The 18184-nt window shown below is 59.0% G+C and overlaps 1 protein-coding gene across 12 annotated transcripts in view; it reads left to right on the top strand.

Annotated features, from left to right (window-relative positions):
• GTF2IRD1 (GTF2I repeat domain containing 1) overlaps positions 1-18184 on the top strand; it is a 114313-nt gene that overhangs the window by 39787 nt on the left and 56342 nt on the right. For 11 of the 12 annotated variants that reach the window (XM_028483285.2, XM_055082106.1, XM_055082107.1 and 8 more), the window contains 8 exons: positions 447-602; positions 2392-2575; positions 3392-3702; positions 4777-4866; positions 6285-6368; positions 11084-11267; positions 16780-16805; positions 17733-17841. In XM_028483285.2, the coding sequence (XP_028339086.1) occupies positions 447-602; positions 2392-2575; positions 3392-3702; positions 4777-4866; positions 6285-6368; positions 11084-11267; positions 16780-16805; positions 17733-17841 (1144 nt within the window). The remainder of the gene's footprint in view (positions 1-446; positions 603-2391; positions 2576-3391; positions 3703-4776; positions 4867-6284; positions 6369-11083; positions 11268-16779; positions 16806-17732; positions 17842-18184) is intronic. The other variant, XM_028483283.2, reaches the window with a different exon arrangement.

Here is an 18184-nt window from a genome sequence, read left to right as displayed (position 1 = left end):
GCAACTAAGACCCGGCACAGCCAAAGTAGATAAATAATAAATAAATAAATATTTTTTTTAAAAAGAAAAGAAAAAAGAAATAGGTGATGGAACAGACATTTGTTGAACCCCAGTTCTGAGCCAGTCCAGCTGGTCTCTCATGAGAGCTCACAGACTGAGGCCCAGAGAGGGAAGGGACGTGCGTAAGGTCACACAGCGAGTTAGAGGTGACCAGGGATGAATGCCCTCTGCTGGGCCCTGGGAACCCTGAGGTAAGCAGCCCTGGCCCTAGGCAGGGCAGTTGGGGCAGGGCTTACTCACCCATTTATTCTTCCTTCATTCATCCACTTGCACTCCGTGCTGGGTGCCCAGCTACAGGGCTTAGCACAGGGCAGGGACGTCCCAGCTCACTGGGCTGGTGGTGTGATGAGTACTCACCATGGCCCCGCATGCTCTGTGTCCCACAGGAGGGCCCCCGTGGAAGGAGCCAGAGGCAGAGCACCCCAAGAAGGTGCCCCGGGGTGAGGGTGGCAGCCGGAACATCCCACGGTCTGCCCTGGAACATGGCTCGGACGTGTACCTTCTGCGGAAGATGGTAGAGGAGGTGTTTGATGTTCTTTATAGTAAGATCCTTCCTCATTCCATTTGGGGCCCCCAGGCGGGTGGGAGCCCCCGGCCCTGCCCAGAGGAGGAGGGCCCCTCCTGCCCCACTGTAGGCCCTGGGCGGAACCTCAAGGCGTGGGTTCCTTCTCTCCCCACCCCCAGCCCTCCCTCATTCTGCATCCCCAGGCGTGGGTCTTCCGCCCCAGCCCCGTCCCCTGAACCACCATCCCTACCACCCCTGCCCCGGCACTGCTCACTGCTCCCTCGCGCCTGGAAGAGGCCCCAGGCTTGCCCTGGTCTCCTCGCCACCAGCCCAGCTCCCTGCTGTCCCCACCTGCCCTGTGACCAAGGGCATCTTCCTGAAGCACAAGTCTGCCCACAAAGCTCTTCCCTCCACTGCCTGCTCGGGCTCCCTGTCACCCTGGGCGTGGCATCAGACCCTGCCACGGCCCGTCCCCAGCCCCCTGCAGCCATGCTGACCCACCTCCTGTTCTCCCGCTCGTTCTGGCTCCATTTCACACCTGCTGTGACCTTTGGGCCGACCGTCCCCTCCTCTGTCTGGTGGACGCCGCATTGCTCTCCAAGGCTCAGCTCCAGGAAGCCCCCAGCTCTGTGCTGGGTTAAGGCCTCCTCTGGGCACCCACTGTGCCCTGTGCCCTCACTCGCCCAGTTGCTCTCCAGGACCAGGGACTGTATCTGCTCTTTCTGCTGTTCCTAGCCTGCACTTCAGAGCCCAGCAACAGCGGGCGCTCAGAGGGTGTTTGTTGAATGACTGAGTGAAGGCTAACTGCCCAGCCAAGTACTTCTGTTGGGGTGGAGGAGGGGAGGGGACAGGCAGGCCTGGTCTCCCTTGGGAAGTGTCAGGTTGCAGAGTCTCTGGCCCAGTGGTGACCTTCACACTCCCTGGGTGACCTCATGCGGGTCCCTTCCGTCCCTAAGGGTCCCACCCCATGATTTCTACTTTGCTTTATTCCTTTCCCTACCGCAGCCTTTGGCTCTGTGGAGCAAAGGTCGGGGTGGGCCGGGGGGACTCCTGCCGTTGTCTAGATGTCAGGAGGAGGCCAAGAGGGGTAGGGGGCCCGGAGGCCCTGGTGGGCACGCTGGCCCCGGGGACGGGGACGGGGACGGGAGGACTTTTCACGCATGGTTGGCTGTGCCACTGCAGACGCTTTGGCCAGATGCAGGGTTCACGCCCAGAGCCCCCTGCACCCCTGCTCACTCTGCCCCGACCCCCACTGCCTGCCTGAGGGGAGGGGCTTCCTTCTGGCTCCAGGTGGGAGGCAGCAGACGTCTGTGAGCCCAGACGCTCGGCCCCCCCCTCCCCTCCCCCCTTCCCGCGTGCTCAGCAGCTTCTCATCCTGTCTCTTCTCTCTCTTCTGCTTCCTCTCCATTCCTCTCTTCCTTACCTGCCCTCCTCTCTCTCATTTTCCTTTTCCCTTCCTTCCTGTGGCTGTTTTCTTGCGGTTCCTCTCTCTCAGCCCTCTCTCCTCACCTCCCGTTCACAGCCCCGGGGTCTGCTTTCCCCTCCACCCAGATGCCCGGAGAGGAGAATGGCGGGGGAAGCAGGGAACCCCCTCGATGGGGCAGCCCCGGCCCTCAGGTGCAGGCCGCAGGCCCCTGTCCACAGCCCCTGCCGCCCCCCTCACCGCCGGCAGGGGCTTATTCTGTGGGAGGTTTGCAGTGAAGGGGCCTCTGGGGTCCTGTTCCCTGGGGATCCGGCACCACAGGGAGTCACTGAGCGCGGCCCCAGCTCCGGGGCGCGCCCCGCTGCCGTCTCATACGAGGCCCCCTCCTCGACCCCTCCCACAGGCGAGGCCCTGGGCCGGGCCAGCGTGGTGCCGCTGCCCTACGAGCGGCTGCTCCGGGAGCCGGGGCTGCTGGCTGTGCAGGGGCTGCCCGAGGGCCTGGCCTTCCGGAGGCCGGCCGAGTACGACCCCAAGGCCCTCATGGCCATCCTGGAGCACAGCCACCGGATCCGCTTCAAGCTCAAGCGGTGAGTGAGGCAGCCCTCCTGGGAGCGGCCCGGGGCCTGGCGGCTGGACCCCGGGGGCCAGGCCGGGCCGGGCGATGACCTGCTTCCGCGCGGGCTCAGCCGCTCGGGGCCGCTTGTCCTGCCCGAGGGGCGGGGACTTCAGACCCCCACAGGGGACCCTGGCTGTAAGAGCTCCCAGTCCGATGGCAGAGGTGAGGCAGAAACTCGGTCACAGAGCACGCTCTGAGCCAGGTGTGGAGTCACAGAAGTCTTGCCGGGGGACTTCTGTGTTGCAGAGAGGCCTGGTTGGGGAAGAAATATAGCACCAGCGGCACTCCCGGTATCAGGAACAGCCCGTGCAAAAGCGTGGAGGCGGGAAGCCACATCGTGGGTGCTTGCTTGGGTTGTCAGCCGAGGGCTCCATTAGGGACTGACGGGCCATGAGGTCATGGAGGCTGGGCCGGGGAGGGTACCGATCTCTGGGGCAGCCAGGAAGCAGCCTGAGGGCTGAACGTGGCCCGTCAGGGCTCGGGCACCACGGCCAGTGCACGAGCGATGCGTTAGGAGGTGCGAGACGATCAGCTGCAGCTGAAAGGATGTGATTGGTGGAGAGGGGGCACAGAGGCCAAGGGGCAGGGCCCAGGTCCTCGGGTGGCCCAGCCGTGTGGCCCTGGGCACGTCACACCCCCCACCCGGGCCTGCACCCCGACCTATAAGATGGGAACTGGTCCTGCATACTTCACAGGCTGTCGTGTTCTGCAGAGGGAGGGCTCGGGGAAGACATACCCCTGGTGGGACAGGTGGATGAAGCTGTCACGTGTCCTTTCCTTCACCCAGGCCGCTCGAGGATGGCGGGAGGGACTCGAAGGCCCTGGTGGAGTTGAATGGCATCTCCCTGATAGCCAAGGGGTCTCGGGACTGTGGCCTGCACGGCCAGGCCCCCAAGGGGCCACCCCAGGACCTGCCCCCAACCGCCACCTCCTCGTCCGTGGCCAGCTTCCTGTACAGCACCGCCCTTGCCAACCACACCGTGCGGGAGCTCAAGCAGGAGGCACCCGCCTGCCCTCTTGCCTCCAGTGACCTGGGCCTCGGCCGGCCCGGGCCTGAGCCCAAGGCCCCCGCTGCTCAAGACTTCCCAGACTGCTGTGGTAAGCTGCTGCTGGGACTCCCGAGGCTGGGGGGCGGGGGGGACAGAGGTCACTCATGCGGGGGCAGCTTCCCAGGGCAGGTCGAGGTGCTCAGGGCTGCAGGGGGCACGTCGGAGCGAGGAGCTGGGGCGGGACAGAAGGCGTGGTAGCTCGGACTCAGTCAGACCCCGGGCCTCTGCCCACTCATCTGTGAACAGTATCCTTGGCCTGGGACCAAGAGATGCCGGAAAGGACTCCCAGGGGAGTCTATGGAGGGAGAGAGTAGACATGCTAATCAGGTACGTGCATTTAACGAGCACCTACTACCTCCACCCAGCGTGGATTAGCGGTACTGGAAACATAAGAAAAGGAACAGCTGGGCATGAGAAAGACCCGTGTCCATATTTTGGCACCTCTACTTAATGGCTTTGTGTCCCAGGGCAAATCTCTACCTCTTTGAGCCTCAGTTTCCTCATCTGTAAAATGGAGATGCCAACAGTACCTGTCTCGCTGGGCTGTTGTCATGATGAAATGACAGAGCACGTTAGAAATGCACATTCTCAGGCCCAGCCACAGCCCTGCTGAAGCTGGCACTTTGGGGGCGGGGTGAACCCCAGCTGCCTGCAAACTGACGAGTCCACCAGGTGTTTCCAACGGGTGCTCAAGTTTGAGAACCTCTGTATTAAAGCGCCGAGTCCAGTGCTTGGCACAGAGTAGGTGCTTATAAGTTATACTTAACTGTTATTGTTATTATGAGAAGGAGAAAAAAGGACACCCCCTCCCCTCCACAGCCATGAGGGCTGAGCAGGAGGATGGGACTTAAATGCCTCAAACAAGTGTCCCCATCTGCAAAATGTGACCTGGGACGTCCTGCCCTCCGCGATCTGCCATTCGGAGAGCACGCTCTGCTAAAGAATGTCTCAGGCCTCTGGTCAGGGAACTTGCCTTGAGTTCATGATCACAGGGCTCAGTCCTGGGTTCTCCCTGGTCGGGGAGACTGTTACCCCAGAGCCCCAGCCCACGCACTCAGGCCAGATCTGGGGACCCCCTCTTGGGGCCCACCTGGAACCTGTACCTTTCCGCTCCCTTGTCCAGGACAGAAGCCCACTGGGCCTGGCGGTCCTCTCATTCAGAACGTCCATGCCTCTAAGCGCATCCTCTTCTCCATCGTCCATGACAAGTCAGGTAGGACAGTGCCCGTGGCAGCGCCCTGACCAGAGTGGTGATCCAGGACTGGGGTGGTGCTTATTACTGAAATGGATGTGTGTCCACTGGGTCTTTGTGAGAGAAAGGAAGAACAGCGCCACACAAGGGACTTGTGAGTGAAACCAGAGTAAAGCCAATATATAATAGTTAAATATTGCTGCATGCCAAATTGCCCCCAAACGTAGCTTAAAATGACAAGCATTTATACCTTACGGTTTCTGTGGGTCAGAATTCAGGAGCAGCTTAGCTGGGTGGTCCTGGCTCAGAATCTCTCAGGATGTCAGCTGGGGCTGTGATCATCTGAAGGCTCGATTGGGGCTGGAGGATCCACTTCCAGCTCACCCATGTGGCTGTTGGCAGGATACCTATTCCTTACTACCTGGGCCTCTTCGGGGCTGCTTGAGTGTCCTCACAACGTGGTGACTGGTTTCCTGGAGCTAGTGATCTGAGAGAGAGTAAGGAAGGAACCACGTCTTTTATGACCCAGCCTCACAAATCACTGTCACTTCTGCCATATCCTACCCATTAGAAGTCAGGAACTTGGTCCAGTTCATACCCAAGGGAGAGAGAGGAATTAAACTCCACCTCATGAAGGAACAAGGGTCAAAAAAATATGTAGACAGATTTTAAAAGTACCACACAGTACAGAGAACCAGGAGGTTTGGGATTCATTTGTACCAAAAAGGGATGTAGTGAGACTTTCCAGCAACTTTGCCTTGTGGAGGTCTCAGCCTCACCTTCAGTGAAAGGTTCTTTAAGAAACCTAGTTTCCTGGGATCAGAATGGAGACCACCACTGCCACAAACAAGCTGCATCCCGGGCAGGGAGGGGACCTGGATGTCCAGGCAGAACAGCATTGTGGGAGGCCGTGGTGGGCAAGGGATACAAGCAGAGATAGAATCTCACCAGGTGCTAGCTGGGTGATCTCAGGCAAGTTGCTCAGCCTCTCTGAGCCTCAGGTTTCCCATCTGCAAAATGGGAATAATATCTATTTCCGCACGTTGTCCTGAGGGATTAACTAGGCTATTATACATATTAAGTACTTAGCACAGATAAGTACTTAATAAATTAAAGATGTTCCTTTTATAATTTTAATGAACCAAATGATCGCTCTAGTTACTAATATTAAATTGAAGCAGAGGCTTTGGTTTTATGGGAGAGGCCAGCAGGGCTGAGGGTTCGAGGGACTCCAGCAGGGCCAAAGCTGGGTGAGACCCCGGGTGCACAAGGCATGAGGGTTAGGTTTTCAAGGTCAAGACTCAGGAGAGGCCCAGGATGGACTGGCTGAGCCTGCACAATATCTACTGCCATGGGGGTGGACAGAGAGGCAAGAGGCAGCCAAGCCATGGGGTCCCTGCTCCGACGGGCCCTCACTTGTACCTCCTGTGTTTTGATAGAGAAGTGGGACGCCTTCATAAAAGAAACCGAGGACATCAACACGCTCCGGGAGTGTGTGCAGATCCTGTTTAACAGCAGATATGGTGAGTGGGAGGCGCGGCCCGTGGTGTGGCCCCAGCAGCGCACTGAGCATCTCATTATGTGGCAATCACTCGTGTTCCCCAACATGACGGTGGGAGCCATATGCTGGCAGCACGCGCCGTCAACGCAAATGTCATCTCCTGTCTGGGTAGCGGGTGGTTGTGTCAATATTTCCCTTCCAGATTCTCCAGGGGGCGGGACTGATGGCAAAGCCCCAGACCTTGGCTCACCTGTGGGAGGCGGGCCGCTTGCGGGGGGCGGTGGCGACCATCCGGGAAAACAGCTGTTGGCCTCTTGTGCCTGCAAGTCCCCCACGCACCACCCTGTCTCCTGCCTCCTCACCTTTGCCCGTGCCGTGCCCCCTGCCCAGTGTGCCCTTTGCACGTATTGCGGGCGGACTCCTACCCGTTCTTCAAGACTCAGCCCTTAAAGCTCTGATGGTTTCCTCTCTGTTCCATGTCGCACGCTTGATGCGCCTTGTCTGTATCTGTCCCCGTGAAGGCCAGGACAGCACTGGCCCCTCTGTGCCCCCAGCACCCAGGACAGAGCTGAGCTCAGAGCGCGAGTCGGCTCGCTGCACTCTGGGCAACAGACACAGGTGGTAACTGGGGCAGGGGTGCCCTCCATGTGGTAGAGCTTCAGCCAAGTGCAAAGTGTGGCCACTCGTTGGCCAGACGGCAGGGGCTGGTGCAGACGGGCCTGTAAGCCCTTCCCACTCTGGCTCCTGGGACCCCCGAGTGCCCTCCCACACCTGGTCTCGTTGTTCCCTCAGCAGTCCTCGCTCACTCTCACTTATTCGCTCAGCCTCTGTCGCGCTCCGTCTATAAGCCTCGCTCAATGGTCAGACGCAGCGTGGCTCTGGCCAGGGTGGGTGGCTCTCGGTCACTGCGGAGATGATGCAGGCACCCACAGGTCACTCAGCACGCAGGCGTGATGTCATTGAACCCCACCTGAATCGCGCGACCCCTCTCTGGGGAAGGCCCTCTGCACGATGGGACCGAGGGAGGGGGTTGGGGGGAGGGGCACCACCCAGAGCTGCAGGGACAGAGAGGAGGGTCCCGGGCCGCCTACGTGTGCGGGTCAGGGGAGAGCAGTGCCCTGGGAGTCCACGGACGCTTGCTGGATGCCCTGGAGATGGCCAGTCTCCCTGCCTAACCTTGGCCTTCTCACCATGACCAGACCAGACCTGCCGGGGTAGGGCTTCACTGCCCTCCCTGCCCTCCCTCCCCTCCTGCTTGGCTACAAAAAACCCTCTTTCTCTACTCACAACCCTTCTGACAGCAGAACTGTGGGTTTTCCACGCCACGCAACCCTCCAGTTCTCTGTGGACACCAGCTGGGGGCCCTACAACTCGATTCAATTCTGACCCTAACTCCCCGGAGTTACACAGGCCCCTCCCCAGGTTAAGGGCTCAGTCCCCCAAGACAGCACCCCACTTCAGATGCCAGTCGCAAACAGTGGGTCCCCAGGGTACCCACACTTCCATCCGACATGGCTGCACACCCGTGGTTCCCAGGACCCCCCTCCGCGGGTTCGGCAGTTTTCCATAATGGCTCACAGAACTGAGGGAGGAAGCACTTTGCTTCTGTTGACTCGTTGATTCCGAAGGATACAGATGAACAGCCAGACGAAGAGGTACATGGTGAAAGGTCCGGAAGGGTCTTGAGCACAGGAGCTTCTGTCCCCGTGGAGTCTAGGGTGCACCAGCCTCGTGGCACATGGAAGCTCTCTGAACCCCTTCGGTTAGAGTTTTTACACAGGTTGCATTAAGCAGGTGTGATTGATTTAACCACTGGCCATTGGTGATGAGCTCAGCCTCCAGCCCCGTCCCCTCCCAGGAGTGGGGGGATGTTTCCAGCCCTCTAATCGCGTTTTTGGGTTTTTTTTAATTAATTTATTTATTTTTGGCTGCCTTGGGCCTTCTTTTTTTAATTTTATTTTTAATTTATTTATTTTTGGCTGCGTTGGGTCTTCGTTGCTGCGCGCAGGCTTTCTCTAGTTGCGGCGAGCGGGGGCTACTCTTCCTTGCGGTGCGCGGGCTTCTCACTGTGGTGGCTTCTCTTGTTGTGGAGCAGGGGCCCTAGGCACGCGAGCTCAGTAGTTGTGGCGCATGGGCTTAGTTGCTCCGCAGCATGTGGGATCTTCCCGGACCAGGGCTCGAACCCGTGTCCCCTGCATTGGCAGGCGGATTCTTAACCACTGCGCCACCAGGGAAGTCCCTCTAATCGCGTTTTGAGCCCCCTACCTTGTGCCAGGCACTCAGACCAACTCTGGTCTCAAGGTGCTTCAGCAAGTGACTGAAGGTGGGTCTGCCGTACACTCAGTGGTGTACGGTAGTACATTCTAGTACGTAGTAACGCGCATGGGTGGGGTCCTCAGAAAGGGAGCATGGCTCAGAGGAAGGTGAGGTCTCTGGATAGGCTTGGCGAGTCAGGGGAGGCTTCATGGAGGAGGTGTTCTTTGATCCACCCTGGGGCCTGGGAGGCTTGGTCACGTGGGCTTGGTGGGCTGGGCCATCCTGGTTGGGGTGGGGCTGAGCGAGGCCCCGTATTGCAGGGGGCTGTCTGTACCCAAGTTTCTCCCCTCCCTCCCTAGACAGGTGTGAGCAGGACGGGGAGTAGGGAGAGGGGAGCTGGGGAGGGCTGGCTCTGTCCACATAGGGTGGGTTCTGCCCCACCCCTGCGGGCATGACAGCTGCCAGTCTTCCAGCCTGTTGTGCATGCTGGCTGTTTCCAGAATGTTGAGCCTTTCCTAGAGGTCAGCACTTGGGCCCACCACCATGGCCAAATCCAAGGAGGAGTGTTGGGCTTGGAGTGGTTGAGGCCTTGCCCCTCCTCAGGCCAGAGCTCCCTCTGAGCTGTCCCTTCAGCTGCCCTGGGGAGAAGCTGCCGCCCGCCGCCCCCCACCCCGTGAGTACTGGGGGATCCTGTGGCAGGGGTGGGGATGTTTGGCAGCCTGAACAGTCCTGCAGACCCAGGACGAGCAGATCCTGTCCCTGGTTCCTCCCTTTCAGCTACCAGCTCCGGGCCAAGTGGGCCAGCGATGTTGCTGCGGGTACAGAGGGGGGAAAAAGAAACAGAAAAGATATGGGGGGAGCCCCAGCCTTGAGGAAGCCGCAGTGTCTCTGTCCCCCGGGGGGAGGTTGAGATTACACCAGGGTCTAAGGATTGTGCGTGGCGGCTTCATCCTCCTCTTCCAAGTGGCCAGCAGCTGGGGGCTGGGCGGGCTGGATCTTTTGTGCCCTGGGCTGAAAAGACAGGCCTAGCAAGTCAGATGAACCTGAGCGGAGGTAGATTCACGTAGATTCGAAGAACCCAAGAACCCATCACTCAAGTGCTGGGGCTGGGGGGTGGCTGGTGATGCTGGGGTTCGGGGGAAGAGATGGTTTGGCAGCTGCTAAGATGGTGAGGGTTTAATTAGACGACGAGCTAAGTGTGACTTCACAGTGGGATCTGGCTGCCAAAGCCTCCAGCGCAGACCTGGGCCGCATCAACAGAAAAACAATCTTGGCGGTGCCCCAGGGAGGGCCACAGACAGGCGACTCTGCCCTGCCCCGGTCCTGGCATGACTGCAGGGGGTCCGGCTCTGGGCTGGCACTTGTCAGGACACAGAAAAATCCTGGTGTGGCCCGAGGAGCCAGGCCAGGATGGGGAGGGGCCTGAGGAACCGCGAGGAGATGTGGAACCCTTGGGAGAGGTTGGAGTGACCCTTGGGAGAGGCAGGAGTGAAGTGGACACCCAGCTCAGCTTGTCTCCCGGGCCTCGGGGCCCCGTGAAAGTACCATCAAGCACATAGTAGGTGCTCAAGAAGTATTTGGTGAGTGAATGAATGAAAAGGAGGAGCTGGGGTGTATGAGCGACTGAAATGGCACAGGACCGCACCTAATGGTTTGGAGGAAAAGAGCAAGTAACCACTTCCTGATCTCGGGTTCTGTCCACACTGCTGTTGACAAAGCTGTCAGCTTCCAGCGGCGTCTCACGTCACTGACGAGTGAACAGAGCGCTGGGCCCCTCCCTGGAGGAAAGGGCACACCTGTACAACTGGAAGCAGCACCTTGCCAAGAGTCCACCTCCAGCCTGGAAGCTTCCCTTAGCCGCTCATTCACTCCCAAATATGCAGGAAGCAGCTACTACGTGTCCTGCCCTGTTTAGGTTCCAGACAGTGAACCAACGCACAGATGAATATGTTTGTAACGTCAGATTATGATAAATGTGGGATGAAAAACGAAGCAGGGTGGGCTAGGGAGGGATGGAGGGGGCTGTTTTAGGCTGGTGAAGTGACATTTGAGCAGATGCTTGAATGGAGAGAGGGAGGGAGGGAAGGGTATGGTGATCTGGAAGGAGAGTGTCTGAGTAGACAGAAGAGCAGGTGCAAAGGCCCTGGGATGAGTGCGTGCTTGGCGTGTTAGGGAAGCAACAAGGAGGCCAGAGAGACCGGGGTGGGCAAGCAGAGGGGTGAAAGATGGAGATAAGGCCAGAGGGGATGGGGTCCTGGTCACGTAGGGCCTTGTAGGACTTTGGCCATCGCTGAGTGGGAGGGGAGGCTATGGGCATTTTTTAAGAGAGTAGTGATGTATTTGGTGTTTCAGGAGGATCCCTCTGGCTGCTGAGTGGCCAGAGTGGTGCCTGGGAGGTGGGAGGTGGTGATGACCAGGCCCTGGGGCCCTGCATGTCCCGCAGCCTCCATCCCGCGTTCAGCCTTGCCGTTGCCCTTCCAGCGGAAGCCCTGGGCCTGGACCACATGGTCCCCGTCCCCTACAGGAAGATCGCCTGCGACCCGGAGGCTGTGGAGATCGTGGGCATCCCGGACAAGATCCCCTTCAAGCGCCCCTGCACCTACGGGGTCCCCAAGCTGAAGCGGATCCTGGAGGAGCGGCACAGCATCCACTTTGTCATTAAGAGGTAGGGGGTGGGGTGCAGGGGGGCAGGGCTGGGCAAGGGGTGGGCAGAAGACACAAGGCAGGGCCCTGGGGAGGCAACGGGTCAGGAGTGGAATGAAGGGGTTCTGTAACCTGACAGCTACGTGGCCTCCTCCTTCTGGCCTCTTTTGAGTATTGAATGGAAAAATGGAGGCACAGTGCCTGACCCGAGTAGGCGCTGGCTAAGTTCTTAGAGGTGTTTTCCTGCCACTAAAGAAGACCTGAGGCCTTTGGACTTACCTCCCTTCAGAGAGGAGCCCACCTGAGCTCAGGTGGGGCTGGGCCAGCCTCTCCCTTTCTGCACCTCCCATCAGACTACCCTGCCTGCTGGTAGTTTGTCCACCTTTCCTGTCCTCCCAGGTGGCCAGTTTCCCTGGTGCAGGTGCGGGTGGGTGGGAGAAGGCAGAGCACTATGGACTCTGGAACTGCAGCCCCTTCTCCCCGGCCTGCTGCCACCCACCCCCGAGCCTTGTCTCCCAACTCCCACAGGGGGTTTGTCCTCACAGCTGGCCGGACTCACCAGCGAGCAGGCATCTCCAGGCAATGCCAGGCTTCCTGGGATGCTTCCTCCTAAGTAGTTAGAGAGGGAGGGGGGCCAGAGGCCATGCCCTCCAGCCCCCTGCCTCCAGCAGCACTGCCTGCATCGGGCCCTTCCCGGGCATCCATTCTGGGAGCCCGCTGAGGGCGTGCTCCCAGCGTGTGCACGCACCCACGCGCCTGCTTGCTTGTTTGTTGCCCTAGACTGTACAGGGACTGTGTGGCTCGTTGCTGAACCCCCAGCACCCACAGCAGTCCCTGGCACGCGGGAGATGCCAGTACATATCTGTGGAATAAATGGACGGATGGATGAAAGTGCTTGTCCAGATTTGGGCTCGGGCCATCTAACTTGTTAGAGCTTAGGAAATAAACGGTAATAGGAGAGAGAAAAATGGTGGGCGGGTAGGGGTGAGGAGACCTGTTTGGAGTGGTCCGGGGGCCTCTGAGAGAAGGTCCCATTGGTTAAGCCAGAGCTGGGAGGTTGAGAAGGGCCGCCTGCACCCAGCTGGGCAGTGTCTGGGCAGAAGAATTGACCTCAGTGAGCAGCCCCGACGGCTGGGGTGCAAGAGGGTGGGGATTGACCCTGAGAGCGTGGAGTTGTTCTGAGCCTTGGGAAGGACCTCTGCAGGGTTGCTGGATGCCAGAGTGGGGTCTGCCGGGCCCCCTGGCTGCTGGGGGGGAACGGACCCTAGAGAGCGGAAGGCAGGAGAGACTGGCGAGGAGGCTGCTGCCGCCGTGGGCCAGGCCAGCGTGGGGGCACAGGGAGAGAGCGGCTGGGCTGGGGATGGAATCTGAGCGGTGACGGGGTGTGCTGGTGAGTGGACCGTACAAGCGGGGAGGGGAGTGGCGAGGAAGGATCAGCCCCATGTTTCTGAGTGAGTTCACCTTGGAGATGATCAGGAGATGGAGTTTTCAGAAGCCCAGCTGAGAGGTCAGAAGCTCGGGAGGGAGGTCTGGGAGTTAGAGATAAAAATCTGAGAGTTGGCAGCTTGGGCCAGGAAGCGATCACGGGCAGGAGAGAAATAGAGAAGAGAAGAGAGGGGCAGTTCCCTGGTGGTCCAGTGGTTAGGACTCCACTCTTCCCTGCTGAGGGCTCGGGTCCAATTCCTGGTCAGGGAACTAAGATCCCACAAGCCATGCAGCGTGGCCCAAAAAAAAAAAAAAAAAGAAAGAAAAGAAAAAGAGAAGAGGTGGAGAGGGCTCTCAGATGGACTCTGGGATCCCCACGTTAGAGGCTGGGGCCAGGATGAGGAGGGGCCGCCAGCAGAGGAGGCTGAGAGTGGCCAGAGAGCTGGGCGGGCACCTCACTGCCACCGAGGGAGGTGACTCTGAGAGCCAGCTCTGACTGTGGGGCACTCCTGCTCAGAACCCTTCACCGCTCCCTCACTCTCCGTGAGCCCCGGTGTAGCGGCTCCTGGGGTACCACACTCCAGCCTGTCAGCAGCCACCGTGCCCGGCTTAGAGCCGCTCCACCTTCCCTCCTGTTGCCTCCAGCCATCGCTGAAGCCCTTTCCTTTGCCTGGAGCTGCTCCCCGCCCTCCTTCCCACCTGTCCTGTCTTTCAAGGCTCACTATTCTGTCTTGAAGCCCTCCCCTGTCCTCAGTCGGAAAGAATTTCCCCCTCCGGCAGCAGGTGGCTTCTTGCCCCCATCCGCGTCCCCACCAGCCCCCCATCACCCTGATCACTGGTAGCAGTGGGACCACATCTGAGACACCTCTGTGCCCTCTCAACCCCTACCAGGGGTCCCACTTGATAAATCATTCTGGAGGTGAATTTGAAATCTTTCGAGGGAATTCCCTGGCGGCCCAGTGGTTAGGACTGTGCACTTCCATTGCTGAGGGCCTGGGTTCGATCCCTGGCTGGGGAACTAACATCCCGCAGACCGAGTGGCGTGGCGGGGCCAAAAACAAAATCATTCGGCCTTCGTCAGGCGGTGCCTCCTCTTGTCTAGCTTAAGTCTCTCTTGCTGCTGCCTAAGTCCTTTTCCTTCAGTTGACTCCTGGTAGCAAGGGAGGAGGCTAGGAGAGCAGAAAGCAGCAGGGCATCCCAGTGACCCCTTACATTCCTGACCGTGGTATTTGAGTCCTCACTGTGGCTGACCTTCATCTCCCTCTATCCAAACTGTAGGTCGTTTAATCCTTCACTAGTATTTGCCAGGCGCCTCCTGCAGGCCCAGCCCTTCACTGAGCTCTACTGAGGACTTCACGAAACAGCAGGCACAGTCCCCATCTGCCCCCAGGGGCTACCGCGAGTCATGGGGGGTGGTCACTCCTGTGATGAGTCCTGGGAGCATCAAACAGCATGTTTCCAGGTGTAGACTCGATGGCATCTGAGCAGCAAGCCTGTGGGGCTTCCTGGAGGAGGAGGCTTGGCGTCAGGCAGACTGGGCTTGAAGCCACACACCGCGGGATAACCTTGACTAGCGCTTCTCTTCTGAGCCTCAGTTTCCTCATTCGTAAAAATAGGGACAATGAGGCCCTATTCCTCAGGTTTTTCTCAACATAGTATGAGGAGGTAGACATAACATACCTGGCATGGAATAGATGCTCAATGAACACGAGTCTTCTCCCTTGACCTCATCTCCTTCACGTATAGAGAAGTAGTTAATCAGTGCTGACAACCCGGGTTCGAATCCTGGCCCTGCCATTTTCCAGCTGTGTGTCCTTGGGCAAGTTACTTAACTGCTCTGCCTTACTTTCCTTGCTATTGAGGCAAATTCCCTGGCGGTCCAGTGGTTAGGGCTCTGCGCTGCCACTGCAGGGGGCATGGGTTCGATCCCTGGTGGGGGAATTAAGATCCCACATGCTGCACCGTGTGGCTAAAGAATAAAATAAAATAAAATGCAGCTAATGATTGTTCAGGCCTCATAGTGCTGATGGGAGACTACATGGATTTGAGCAAGGTGCTTAGAACAGAGGCTGCTCCTTTCTGAGCCCCAGTGCATTTTCACTGTTGCACGTCCCAGCCTCATCAGGGAGATATTTGAGATCACATTTGCGATCGTCCTAGCAGAAGGGAGTCAGAGAACAGAGAGCTTAGGAAGCAGCCAGGAGGGGGAGTTTCCACCCCAGCCCAGGTGTCTGCAGTTGGGGGGAGGTCAGGGTGCTTTCCTGACGAAAGCGAGAAGCCCCTCGACAAGGCCTGTGGGTCTTGTTATTAGTGGAAGGGGGCTTCCTGGCCCCTGGGTCCCCACTTATGCCCAGCCCTGACCCCTGAATCCCCGGTTCCCCCCAGGACACAAGCCCAGAGCGAGAGGCTCTGAGTTCACATGTCTCGGTTCTACCTAAGGGAGGACTTCAGAGGGATAAGTGTCTGGAGGGGGTCCTAGAACTCTGCAGAGTGCGACAGCGACCCTTGGTCAGTGCTCATCAGGTGGGCCTTCCAGGCCGGGCAACCCATGAGGGCGTCTGTCACAGCATTGGAGCCACGTCAGATCAGACTTTCTCCCTGTTATCTGTCTCCCCGCTCCCCGCCCGCCAACTCCACTAGGAACTGCAGGCCAAGGTCTCACACCCCCTCCCTCGTGCTCCCTGATAAGTAAATATAACCATAAATAATAAAACCTGCTGTTAATGCTGGGAGCCTCCCGGTCACTGGGTGGAGCTGAGGAAGTGTGCCTCAGAGTGGAAGCCAGTTTTCTCCAGAATTATTCCCTGTGGCTGCTTCTCGGCCTTGGGGGACCCAGACGAGCGTGAGCCTCCAGGAACAGTGGGGGAACCTGGCGCCTCTCAGAATAAGAACAGGACACCATGCTGGGGGTCTCACCGCCCTGGTAACCCACGCTCTGCCTTCTGTCACTGACCTTTTTGCCTCTGTTTGAATTTCCCTCTGGGCCCGCCTTGGGCACTGTCGGCCCCCTTGTATTTGGACTCAGACAAGTGGGACTTCATTTGTCCCATGTCGCCTCTGGGGGTGCCAGTTTAGTGGCCAAAGCCCTGTCCCCTTGTCCATCCGCTTCATGGCACGCAGGCTCTGCTGCAGGCCCCCCAGACCAGCCGCCTGAGGCTCCCCAGCCCGCTGGGAGCCACCCTGGGGGGTCTGGGAGCAGAGCAGAAAGAACAGCAGCCCTGCAGGTAGGCGGCCAGGTGATCCCAGCTCCCTCGCCGACCTTTACTCCATCCTCGTTTTCCAGGAATAAGAATTCCAGGTGTCTTATCAGGATGACTCAGGAGTCCCCAAATGGCCCCTGGGCCCCTAGCCATTCCCCCCTCCAAGCCATCCTCTGTGTGATGATGGAGTGATCTGAGGGTGCCGTGCCCCCTGGGGGCTCCCCGTTGCCCACGGTGTAGAGACCACATGCCTGGGCACAGCACTGAAGGCTGGTCACCTCCCACAGGACGCCTCCAGCCGGCCAGATGGAGCCGCCAGCCCTCCCTGTGCCTTTACCTGGACAACCTCTCAGCCCTTCCACCTGGGCTCGCCATCCCCAACTCCGTGAAGTCTTTCCTGACCCCCTCCCTGCTTGGGCCCCCTTGGCTTCTGAGACACACCTGAGGGGTCCCACATGTCACGCTGTGAGGCTGTGATCTGGGACGCTCCTGGCTTGTGCCATCGACAGAGAGCTTCCTGGGAGCAGGGCCTACCCCGTGCCTGTCGCTGAGACACAGGTGGTGGTGGGTAAAGGCTGCGGAGCCCTGGTGGGAAAGGGGTGTGAGTTATCCGCCAGCTGTGGCCGAGGAGAGCTCAGGGCCGGAGGAAGCCCCGTCCCCCAACCTGGGTTGTTGAGATGAATAGGTTAGACCCTCCGGGACCCCCACAGGGGCTGGCCAGTGCCTTCCCTGGCTGTGGAGAAATGGTCTGGGATGTCTGGTTGTTTGGGGGTATCTGGCTGTTCTGCCCCCATGTGAGGCCAGCCCGGTGCCCAGGTCTGCAGCCACGCATGTGGGACTTGAGTGACCATCACTGAGGAGACCTGGAGGCCGGCTCCCCTCTCATGCCCATCTCTCCTCTCTCCCCAGGATGTTCGATGAGCGAATTTTCACAGGTATGTGTGGGTACCGTCTAGTCTGTTCTGAAGCCACCAAGCTGACGCCCCCAAGAGTGCTTGAGCTGTCACCACACCGGACCCGAGGGAGCCTGGGTGTGGCTTCTGTATCCGGGGGCCCCAGCTCCCAGGCGCAGACAGACTGTCAGCACATCCCCTCCAGACATGGGAATAATAAAGCTAACATTTGCTGAATACTAACATGTGATGGCTACTCTCCTAAGCTGTTAGCGTATTTAATTTTAATTTAATTTAGTTTTCAACAGTCCTATAAAGTGGGTTCTGGTTTTCTCCCTGAAGTCTAGCTAGTGATCACTGGGGTCTAGAGGCAAACCGAAGTGCCCAGGCCATGACCAGTAGGTGGCCTGCCTCTCAGGAGGAAGAGGCGGGCTCTGCCAGGTGCAGCAAAGGGAGCACGGATCTTGGGGTGCAACATATCTGAGTCCCAATACCGGCCCTACCTCCCCCCAGCTTTGGGACCTTGGACATGGTCATGTGGGCCTCAGTTTCCACATCTGTGAAAAGATAAGAGCACCATCCTCTGGGTTCCTGGGATAACTAAATGAGAGAATGGTCCCATGGTACAGCCTTGGGAGAGACTCGGTCCCTTTCCCAAGGGCTCCCTCAGCCCCAATAGCATAGCCCCTGTCCTGAGGCAGGACGGCCGTTTCTGGCTTCTTCCTCCTGTCTAATCCTCTGAGATCCCCAGCATCCTTATTCCTCATCCCAGGGGAGGCATCTCTCCCTGGACCCCTTCCTGGCTTGGCTGGACATGGAGGCCACAAGAAGGAGGGACAGAGGCCAGACCACACCTGAGGGGTGCCCCCAGGAGCTTCCCCCAGAGGCCCCTGCTGGGTGCCCCGCAGGCAGAGGAGGCTGGAGAACCTTTGCCTTGACCGCCCTGCCCCTCCCCGGCTCTCCCCGCAGGGAACAAGTTTACCAAAGACCCCACAAAGCTGGAGCCAGCCAGCCCGCCCGAGGACATCTCTGCGGAGGTCTCCCGTGCTGCCGTCCTGGACCTGGCTGGGACTGCTCGGTAAGGCCACAGCCCGGCTCTACCCCAGCTCTGCAGGGAGGAGCAAGGCCTCGGGCTGGCTGGAGGATGCTGGGCCCAGCGTCTCACTCCACCTGGACACCCCGCACAGGCTTATCCCTCGCAGGCACCTGTGCGCCTCACCCTGCTCTGGGCCAGGGAGAATCTAAAGGGACCCAGAAGGAGAACAGAGATTTTGCAAATTTTCTTCCACCTGGAGGATTCTTGTCACCCCTTGGGATCTGGCCATACGTTATCTAGTCTCAAAAGCCTTTTCCCTGGGGGCTTCCCTGGTGGCGCAGTGGTTGAGAGTCCGCCTGCCGATGCAGGGGACGCGGGTTCGTGC

Source organism: Physeter macrocephalus, unplaced genomic scaffold, assembly GCF_002837175.3.
Source record: "Physeter macrocephalus isolate SW-GA unplaced genomic scaffold, ASM283717v5 random_17, whole genome shotgun sequence".
NCBI classification, from domain to species: domain Eukaryota; kingdom Metazoa; phylum Chordata; class Mammalia; order Artiodactyla; family Physeteridae; genus Physeter; species Physeter macrocephalus.
This window is presented reverse-complemented; position numbering and strand designations above follow the sequence as displayed.